The 11,689-nt window shown below is 36.9% G+C and overlaps 1 protein-coding gene across 1 annotated transcript; it reads left to right on the forward strand.

Moving 5' to 3' along the window:
• Positions 1–1,853: 1,853 nt before the first annotated feature.
• Positions 1,854–11,101, forward strand: LOC113065050 (uncharacterized). The gene is made up of 10 exons (XM_026236166.1): positions 1,854–2,084; positions 5,446–7,495; positions 7,680–7,779; positions 7,992–8,069; positions 8,161–8,259; positions 8,340–8,472; positions 8,570–8,684; positions 9,894–10,018; positions 10,698–10,781; positions 10,860–11,101. Exons 1-10 carry the CDS (start codon positions 2,045–2,047, stop codon positions 10,949–10,951), a joined length of 2,916 nt encoding a protein of 971 aa, XP_026091951.1. The 5' UTR covers positions 1,854–2,044; the 3' UTR covers positions 10,952–11,101.
• The last annotated feature ends 588 nt before the right edge of the window (positions 11,102–11,689 follow it).

Here is an 11,689-nt window from a genome sequence, read left to right on the forward strand (position 1 = left end):
CATCCATCCACTCTGAAATGCATGTCCATTGTATTTACATAAGGTGGCTACATCGTACTTCTAGGTACGTTGTTGTATGTAACATGTAAAGTTTAAGCGAGTCTATCGGTACCGAAATACAAAACTTGTGGTTAGTATCTATAGGCTGTGATGCAGCGGTGACTTACACAGATTTACACAGAGATACAAACTAATAAATGACATTAATTCTCTCAAAGATGAACTATCATCAATGACCTCCAGAGAGCAGCAGATAAACTGCTGAGCTGCAGAGAAATGAATAGCAGCAAATGGTCAAAATATCACCTCAATGGATTTTACTGATAAAATATGCCTTTACCTGAACAAACATACACAGTCAACACCAATAATAAATGAAATAAGCACTTTAGAAAAAAAAATCAGCAATTAAGTGAATTTAAATCAGTGTAAAACTGACATTAGTGACAGTGAACTATATCTTGTCTGATCTTCTGACGCTGGTGAAGATTTATAATGTGAGCAAATTAGTTTCCTGAAGTTTAAACATTCATAGACATACTGTATTGCATACATTTTAATAATTAAGTGAAAGTGGAGATTTGATCATTGGGGAGCAACAGATTTGCATAGCAGCTTACTTAAATGCTTAATATTAGCATTTTATACTTTTAACTTTATATTTTTATGTTTTAAAATCATACACATAATATTTCTTCTACCTACACTGCCTATGTTTAGCAATAATGCTGTGCATCTTTCCAAAGAAGGACTGAGTCTGTGTCTTTGACTGAACGACTCTGGTCTGCATCACATCTCCTCACCGAAGCCTTTACAGTCATGATCTAAAATAGCAGCAGCTCAAGAGCTTCCTTCTTGAAACAACTCAGGCCCAAATATCCTGCTCCTAAAATAAGAAAAAAATTTTTTTTTTTTGCTGCATTGGCAACATTGAGAGAAATTAAGCAAAACAACAGCAAGAAACAGTAAAGTATATATATAAACGAAAACAAAAATGTGGTCCTTATTGGGACAGTTCACCCAGAATTTGTTGAAATTGTAAAAACATCTCAATAATTCACAACTAATCATCTTGTGATTCAAAAAGCTCACATTTAAAGCTTTGTATTAAAGTAAAATCCAAGCCATCTATCCAGAATATTGCTTTCTCCAGTGAAATGTCATCTTGTCTGAATCAGCAGAAAAATCTGCACAGATCAAGCACCTTTTTACATGCAAAAACAGTGCTAAACAATTGTTTGTGTGGATTTTAATGAGGAGTAGACTTTTTCACTGAAGGAAGCATTGTTATGGATTATGGACTCATATTTAGGTCAGAAGCAACAATTTAAAGTTAAAACTCCTTGATGTATTTGTTTCTTACAAACCCTTAGCTTGCTTTTCACAAGACATTGACTGATGGTTATTTGTAGTTTATTGTGATGTTTTTATCAGCTGTTTGGACTCTCATTCTGACGGCACCCATTCACTGTAATAGATCCATTGGTGACCAAGTGATCTAATGCCAGATTTCTCCAAATCTCTTTTGATGAAGAAACAAACTCATCTACATCTTGGATGGCCGAAGATTTTTTTGGGTGAACTATTCCATTCATTTTTGCCTACCCCAAAGATGTATAACAGTATTTATTTTTTCTGTAGTGATTTTATCACTTTCAAAAACCCTTTATTCAGGGATAAAACGTGCTAATCCATGTTTCCATGGTTTTAAATGATGTGTTGTGTATGTTATCAGCTGTGTATATGTCAAGAAAAAGTTGAACACAGGATGTAGGGAAGCCACTCCCCCTGCTGCCCTCCATTGAGACTGTAGAAGAGACAAGCCAGAGTCTCATTCAAACCAGCCACACACTGAGACAGCAAGGAGTTCACTCACACACACACAAACTCACACAGATACAAGATCTAGTACAGAGGGTTACAAGAGAGGCTTCCCTTGTGAAACCACTAACACACAACTGTGTCTAGACTATATCACTTTCTAACTATTGCTTGAATACATACACACACATACACACTCTCTACACAAGCAACAGCTGTCAAGATGTTGCTGCCAAGAGCTTTGACCCTGTTCATCCTGTGGGGTAAGTTATTTTATTTATTTTATTTTTTCTTCAATTTTTTCTTCAGAAAATTGACTGAAGGTTCTCAGTGTTCGGTCTGTCAAGTTTGAGTTTCTGGAAAACTTCTGCAAAGTTAAAGCGAGAGGTTTCTGAATTTGCATCACATTGTGTCACAAGATACAATACTCTGTACTTTTGGACATTGGAATTATACATTCTTAGTTAAAATGTTACTAATTTAAGCCTAATTCTTAAGCCTAATTGCTTAAGAATGGTCAAAACTAGTGATACCTAGTGTTTGTATGTGATCCTTAGTGTTTCATTAGGAATAACGTAATGTTTAAGGCATAACAGGCACTGTAAACAAACTTCAAGGTTAATGTACTTACATGATTAGTTTTTATTACATGTGAAATATTGTTAATTTTAAGTCACATTTTTCAACTTAGTTAAACTGTATCCACACTACAGTTAGGTTGTATGAATTAAAAATATAATTTAACATTCATACCTAAACACAATTGGGAAAGTAGTGGAAAAGTATTTGATAATCTTTATGAATTGGAGTTTTGGATAAACTTAGCTGTTTTTTGCATTAATTACTCTTGCTCAGTATGACTCTGCTCAAATGTGACATTGTTTAATCAATAAACCTCAGAATTCGCTGAATTCAACAGGACAATCCTCAGCATTCTTCTTAGAGAATATCTTGGAAATGTCATGTTTGCAACTTAAACACTAAAGTGTTCCTGTAGCTCAACTGGTAGAGCACTGCGCTCCCAAGCAAGCAAGCGCAAGGTTGGGGGTTCGATTCCCCGGGAACACATGATATGTAAAAATTGATAGCCTGAATGCACTGTAAGTCGCTTTGGATAAAAGCGTCTGCTAATTGCATAAATTTAATTTAATTTAATTTAAAAACACTAACACCTGAAACCACCCGTCAAATAAAGGTGATAATAATGTCCTGTATCTGCTTTATTGATATCTAACAATCGTACACATAACAGAGGCGCTGACATGAGTAATATGTCTCTTCTTACACTGGAAACATGACTCAGCGTCTAAGATTATATTAATATTTCAGTGATACAGCATCCGACTGATCTGTTTGATAAATCTGCATGTGATCTGCTAAAATTAAATGCTTGAAATCACAGTTTTATAGACTTCCTGAAAAGAATGAAATTTTTTTTATAGTAATACCCAGGGCTCGAATTGAGGGTAGATGCATGTCTGGTGAAAAAAAAATGACAAAAAGCATCCCCCCGTTAAACCACCCTCCCCCCAACCATCCCCTTTAGACTTATAATGTTGTGTATTATGTAAAATTAATTGTGCAAATTAAATGTTGAAATTCCTAAATAATGGCGATTGGCCAATCAGGACTCAGTAACAAGCTCCCGCAAGCTGAAGCAATTTCAGTAATTTTTTGATGCAAAATGGTTCTAGCGCAACTTCTGAAGTTCTTTAAAAAGAAGACAACAGAAGGAATATTTTTTTCCTTGATTAGACTTTAAAGACATTGCCCTGACACAATGGTGTAGCCATAATTTAATATTTGGCGGGCCAGGGCAAAAGTGTGCTGGCACACAATGCGGCCATACAGTGGCATAGAGCAAAACGGCAGCCCCTAATCTCGAACCCTGAGCCAATGGATATCAAACAAGCAACAAGCTAACTTTGCGTAAGAGTTAGGCATTGAAACTCTTGAATTTCTTAATCTCAGTTGATTCACTAGAAAGTGAAAGTAAAAACCGACATTGACGACATATATTCTCTGAGACGCTGAGAAACTAATCTACTTCATCAAAATGATTAATATATAAATGTAAAAATAAATAAATAAAGAGAGAAAAGGGTATTCCTATTTTGTGTTAAAGAGGTTGTTTTTTCTTTTTTTTTTAAAGTTGGTGCTTTAAATAGAGCTTTTTTTAATATAATAATTTTAATTATAGGCCTATAATTAATTGTATAATAAACCTCTTTAAAAAAAAAAAATTCAATGAGGAGCAGCCTAAACTAGCCTAATCTTTTTTTGTCCTCCCAGTACGTCATGCGGTGATGCACTATGAAATTACTTCGGGGGAAATTAATTGTAATAGAAACACAAAATGTTTTTAATTTTAATAATTTAATAATAAAAGAAACTTAATAATATGAATAGGCCTAATAATCAGAAGAATGAAACTCAAATTTGAATGTAATTCAACACGCACAAATGTACACAATGCGCAACATGCCCGAAAAAGCCAGAATAACCATTGGATAAAACGGCTGTAAGTCAAACTCATCAAGAACTATGCAAAAACACATAAAAGTTTTAGTTTTTTCAGATGTTATAATAGTTATCTAATTGTGTTAAAATAGATGAAACTATAATTATTTAACAAATATTATATTTGAATAATAAACTGAGGAGGATGCGCCCGTCAGGCCCGTCCGCTGCCTTTGTCTCTGCCCTGGCATAATATCATTGTGCTGTAGGTGTGACTGTAAGGGACTGAGACGAGCTGACGGGTATGTCACCGACTTTGCAAAAAAGAAACAAAAGCACATCTTGAGAATCCAGAAGCATTCACTGCACAAAGACCATTAGAATGCAGTTAGAATGCCCTTTTAATTCAAGCAATCAAAGAAAAAATACCCATGCATGAGTTTTTATGTTTTAATATTCATTGCACAAGCAATGTACTTTTCTGAATATCGGCACATAAATATGCTAATAATTGTATACAACAGTGTAGACCACATTGAAACACTGTGTTTAATTTCTTGAATGAATCTTGATCCAGTGATTTAACAGTCCATTCACTTGTTTTCCACCATATACTGTACACATAAACTGACAGTCACTACTGATAAGCTACTGTACTACTGAATTTCCTTAATGATTTGTATTGTAAAAAGCGTTGTACAAATAACCTGAATTGAATTGAACTTGTTTAGTTTCTAATTTAATCAGCCGTTTTGATCTAATCATTTGATTTGAATGATTCAATAAATCATTTATCAGAACAGGGATCGACTGCCACCTAGGTGCGGTTTTATTGTTATCTTTATTTATCCATGACAGTCCTAAACCAGTACAAAAACACATTCAGCAAAATATTGTTTACTTTGCAGTACTGACACAAATTCCTCCGTTACAGGCCCCAGAATGAAATAAAAAAGCTTTACAATTATAGTCTCTTTAATAAGGCTAATTTCTCATTAAATACAAACCTTCTCAGACAAACCATTGCTTAAAATTAGCTATGGGACAAACCCCAACCCTACCCCATGCAAAGAAATTGATCACACCACCCTCCCCCCGAATTTGCAATTCGACCACTGTTAATACTTATGACTTTATTTTGTGTATTCCATTGACTCTGTTCAGGTTCTGCCTCTTGTGTGCAGTATCGGGCTGACTTCAACATGATGGGAGTCACTGGTTGGATCCTCTTTGACTCCACAGAGCAGAAGTCCACCACTAATCTCACAGGAACTGGCACATGTCGAATCAATATCTCCCTCACTACATTCCCGGTTATGTACGGCCATTTTGCTTCACCTTGTCAAAAGTCACACATAGGAGAGAGTGTGTTCACATTTTCTGTAGATCAGCCTCAGGCTGTTGTGAATGTGTCCAGTCTATTTGAACAGAACATTAGCCTCGATGCCCTCTCTGTACTTGTGGACACATGCACTGGCACAAGGATTTGTGCTGGACTTACATCAGAGTCCCACGTAAGGACATGGCAGGCACGGTTTTACAGTCCCATAGCTGGAAACATCTACATCCGGCAAGTGACAGGAGAAGCAGGGGCAAGGGTTCTCTCAGATCTAAAAAATGTAGATCAGACCAGGACTTTTCCAAATGTCACGATCTTAGTGTCACAAAGCTCTGCCACCAGCTGCAATACACTTCTTGGTAGTCTGGATCCCAAGAGTCTTACAAAGCTGGGTGTTTTGACCGTGGGATCACCTCTAGAGCCTGTGAAGTCTCGGTTGGAAATATCCACTCTCAATTCTAATGTCCACTTTGCCGTTCTCAACTTGACCTCGAGCTACATGTGTGCAGAGATCCGAAGCGTTGCAATGAAGGTAGTTAGTGCTGTTGTGAACATGCAAGGGATTAAAGGCTACTTCACCTTCCAACAACCATCTCCGTTCGATCTCACCACCATCATTGTTAACCTGACAAACCTGGACAGAAGAGTTGGCCCGTACCACGTTCATCAGTTTCCCCTGCCCCAAATGAGATCTCCATCTGATAGCAGCTGCAGTAACAACAACCTTGGGGGTCACTGGAACCCCTTTAATTTGAATACTCAGGCACCAAGAGGCTCAACTCATGATCTCTTTGAGGTCGGAGATCTGAGCGCCAAGCATGGATCTCTGGAGAATTCAAATAACTTTCAAGCCACTTTCACGGACTGGAACCTACCTCTGTTTGGGCGGAATAGCATTGTGGGTCGCTCTGTCGTGATGCACCTTCCAGATGGGACCAGATTTGCTTGTGCAAGCCTCGGCTACCCAGGCGAAGTGTCTGTCGCCAAGGCTGCCTTTCGTGGACTGGTTGTGGGGACGGTCCTTTTCACCCAACTCAGTAGTGACCCATATTCTGATGTCTCTGTATTTATGGACCTATCCTACGGACAACTTTCTGCACCTTCTACGATGAATCACAACTGGCATGTCCACAACTATCCCATCAGCACAGAGACTGACAGTGACAAGGGAGGTTGTCTGTCCACTGGAGGACACTGGAATCCATACAACATAGACACCACGGGGAGTGTATACACTGTTAACTGTGCTCCCGACAGTCCTTTTGCTTGTGAAGTTGGGGATATCTCCGGCAAGCACAAGACTGTGGACCTACAGTCTCAGATGGGAACAGTGGCAACCAAGAACTTTTTTACTGACACCACCTCTTGGTTGTCTGGAATGGTTGGACGTTCTTTGGTGATACATGGTCCAAACCAAGCAGGTCCACGGATTGCTTGTGCAAACCTCACCTTGTACCGTTTTCCCTCTGCTCGCTCGGATTTTTGGCTTGGAACAGGAACCTCTGAAGGTCAAGTCAGATTCTCCCAAGTTTCTCCTCAAGGGCCAACAATCCTAAATATCTCCTTTACTGGGCTTAACGCGAGAGCTGGTGGCTACCACATTCATATTCTTCCAATCAAGAGCACCCAGGAACCTTGCTCGGACACCAACATCATGGGACACTTCAACCCGTTTTCTGTGAACACAGCCTCATCTCCAGCTCCAGGGAACGGCACGGTTGACCAGTATGAGATTGGAGACATCAGTGGGAAGTTTGGAGACCTGACGGGTCAGAACAGCTTTCAGAACCAGTACACGGATGGTAACATGCCACTTTCAGGGCCGAACAGCATAATTGGCCGGTCTCTGGTCATACATTACGCTAATGGCTCAAGGTTGGTTCCTTCTTACGAAAATCATACATCCTCAAACATTTTGACCTTTGAAATAAATACAACCTATTAGTTTACTTCTCTATAAACTATTAGAGGGGGAACCATAAATAAGTGAGACAGGAAAACAACTGCAGGTGCAACTGATTCCCATTTCTGCATTTTCTCTCATTATTATTACTCACAGAATGAGATGTGCAGATATCTCAGCAGAGGTCTCCCAAGACGGAAACTTGGTGATCGCCAAGGCCATGTTTAGTAGTGCTATAACTGGGACAGTGATGATGGTAAAAAGCAAAATATATAATTTGTATACATACTGTAATTGTATATTTCTAGCACATTTTGTCCAGAACATCTGGTGCATTTGACATCTGTCTTTCATTTTTTAACTTTGCTTCAACCCATTCCTAAACCTCACCCTAAAAAATGATTATTTTATAAACAAATATTAAATGTAATAAATTAATGCTAAGTGAAACACTGTGCATGTCTTCAGTCGCAGCTATCGTTTCCAGATGGCAGTTTTGGTGACGTTATGTTAGAAGTGGATGTGCGGGCATCACAGTCATCAAATGTAAGTTATATTTTATCCGTTTTTTATTAGTCATGTCAGCTATCACAATGATTTTTAATTTAATATGAGGAATTTTGCTATTGGTTTCTAGTTTGCAGAAGCGTCCTGGTACATTGCAGATAAGCCGGTGGGGTCAGATGGTACATGTCCTGGTGAAGAAGAAATGTATAATCCATTCAACACGACAAATGTGAGGGAACTGCTATTTTCCCTTACAGTTGTAAAAAAATTCTATGCAAAATAATTAAGACAGAAATCTTTCTCTCTCAGATGAACAACTGTTCTCAGGACAGGGCTTTGTCTTGTTTGGTTGGAGATCTGACGGGCAGACATGGATCCCTCAGTCTTAAAAAGAGACAACTGTACAATGACATTCTGCTGCAGCTGGCTGGAGACTTCACAGGTAGCACATTTGAAGAACTTGCACAGACATGATATTTTACAATAAAATTCTGCATAACGATCAACATAGTAATTGTCTCAAATGTTGTTCCCCCTAGCTGTCCATAGGGCATTAGTTCTCAGACTCAATAACACCACAACCGCATGTGCAAATATTCACCCAGAATCCCCTTCTGCCACCCAGATTTTCCCCACAATGGCCTCCTTCAGCAGGTATATTCTTCAAAATGATGTTCATGCTAAATATTCAGATATATTATCTGTATCAATGTGATAACAAAAAAGTTTTTTTTTTTTTTTTTAAATACTAGATAAGATAGAAGTAGATCCTTAAGTTGACAATTGCATACTTTCCGAAAAATCATGGATGGGAAATAATTATAATTCAGATGACTGGTTTCGCGTAACACAATAGTTCACCTTCCTGTTTAGTTTAGTTAATCTTCATTTATTTCCCAAAGACAAAATTGTTGCAAGCATATCACATAAGACTAAAATGCACACATAAACACATAATACAAATAAACACACTATAAAGTCTCCTTCCTATAATTTTGTTTGGTTCTTTGACCTGAAATTTAAAAACTTTACAGTTAAGGGGACAAAAGAATGTCTAAACCGATATATTTTACTAATAGGAGTTCTGTACTGAATGCCAGAAGGGAGAAGGTGAAACTTGTGATACGTAGGGTGGGAATCGTCTAATAATATGCTCTGGGCTTTACACAAAACCTGTCTATGATATAACTGGGCCATAATCATCTGCTTCCTTCCCGTCATTTTACTTCCTTTGACAATTCTTGTTTTCACATTTAGAGAACCGCTGCTTCAGAACATTGGTTTTGAAACTTGTGAATCCATTAGGATGTGATTCATATATGCACAGATTTTTTACATGCACCCCTAGTTTTCTCTTCCTCTTCTCTAAAGCAGCACAACATGGCCTAGCCCCCTTTGTTACAGTTTATCTGGGTTTGTGATGTAACAGACCCAAGAAGAAGCTTGTTGTAGTCCCTCACCAAGTGTTTTTGAGGCATTAACCTGCCAGAATGTTAAAAGACGATATTTCCATTTGCATTGAATTTTCATCACTGCAACTTCGCTCATCGCTCAAACAGCAACATTACAAACTAACTAATGTTAAAAAAGTGAAATCGCAACCACCCCTTTAACTCTCTGTGTTCTCTGCACGAAGAAATCCAACCCAAAATCATTAAAGAGTTTCTCAACTAAACTATGAGGCTGAATGGTATTAAAACCTTTTTTAGTACATGCTGCTATGATAATGTGATTTTTTTATCCTTTAAAGCATAAAATAATAATCACAGGTCAATCATAACATTATATTTAAAACATATTTTCTGCATAAGCAATACATGCTTTATTATGACACATTGTAATGTGTAATAATTTTGTGTACAGGCATGATTTCCGTAAGAGAGTGGCAGATGTGTTAAACCTGCACATATCCAGAGTTTCCATCTTACCTGGTTCTCCTTCTCAAGGGCCTGATGGGAAATGCCAGCAGGTCATGTATCTGGTGTCAGGTAAACAAAAGCACGGACTATGAAGTGCAGCTTTTGTCGCTTTTCAAGGAATTGCTTTCAGCTTCAAATTACATCTTGAAAAAAATTGAACCCATCGAGTGAGACACAGAAGAAGAAAACTGTGAAATGTTCTTCAGACACATGTATACATTGACTAAAAGTTAAACACTTGTTATACAATAAATTACTCTACAAACTATTCTAGAAATATCCGTATCTGTATATACAAACATATTTTATAATGTGTAAATATATACATATATAAATATTATGTAACTAAATCAAACACAGTTTATTCATTAACACTCCTATAACGTGTAAATGATTTTTATAATTAGTATGATCATTTATATGATCGTCTGTCACAGACAGGTTGCCGCAGGGATGGGAGTATGAACTGACTTAGTATGCTTTGTCTGTTAAAACAATGAACAATCCTGTCCTTACAAAAGACACACACAAAAAAAGACAAATGTTTTATAGGAATCAATTCGAAATTGTACACCGACAGTGAGTAGTGAAATTGTAACGACAATCTAAACAATCAAATTTAAGTCTTAAAAAATGTAAGTCCTAGAAATATAAAATGCTAAAAGATCTATTACCAAAATGACCAAATTTATAGTGACAGGTTAAACAGATAGAAACATAAATGTTGTTGTAACAACTTGTTTTCCAGGTGAGGTGAGCCAAGAGAAACTGAGATCAGTTAAGACGAGTGACATGATGGGTGTTTTCAAAGAATCAAAGACGTGCATACCAAGTAAGCCTGTGTTTCTTAACATTTGAATCATTATTGAGTGTTTTACACTTTATGACCTGGAATCCCTTCCTTCCTCAGCTGGAAACACGGGACTGATGCTGGTCCCCTGCAGGATGTTACTGTCAGCTATGACGGCTGCAGTCTGTCTGCTCAGGTCACTGAGGCACTAGATGGACCTTGCAGTGATAACACAACACTGCCTGTACTTCATTACCTGAATAAACCAGGACACCTTTGGCCCAACTGCAGGAATACATCAAACTGTCAATATTTCTATACCAAATCTTTAGAGAACATTCCTCATTTTATCATGTTACACACAAAAAGTAATATGATCATGTTTTTGGATCTTGCTGCTCTGTTCTTTTCTTTTTTTTTTTTTGTATTTCTGGCAGGTGATTTGCTAAGAATATTACTCATATAAATGTTATGTAATTGTGGGGGATGTAAGAATTTAAAATAAATAAAGTATTCAACAAGGATATAAATGTTACACTGTTAAAAATACATTATTTCAAATTAACTTTATGTCAAAGAATTCTGAAACCAGCCTAACTTGTTTTCAACGTTGATAGTAATAATGTTTCATGAAAAGCAAATCAGTATATTATAATTCTTTCTGACACTAAATTCATAATGATACTTAAACTGTTAAAATATATTCATTTTTAAATATATTTAAATTAGATTAGTTTAATTTGTAGTAATATTTCAGAAAAAGGTTACAATATTTGTAATAAAGCAATTGAAACCTGTAAGCATGCAGTCCTTTACCTAACCCAAATATGCATTATTACACAGATGTAACATAAAACACTTTACTTTTTATAAAAAGTAACAAACACATTTGGTTACATTTTTAAAGAGTAACGCAAAATTGTAATGCATTATTTTTAAAAGTAACTTTT

The sequence above is a fragment of the Carassius auratus genome, chromosome 47 (genome assembly GCF_003368295.1).
Source record: "Carassius auratus strain Wakin chromosome 47, ASM336829v1, whole genome shotgun sequence".
Lineage (NCBI taxonomy): Eukaryota > Metazoa > Chordata > Actinopteri > Cypriniformes > Cyprinidae > Carassius > Carassius auratus.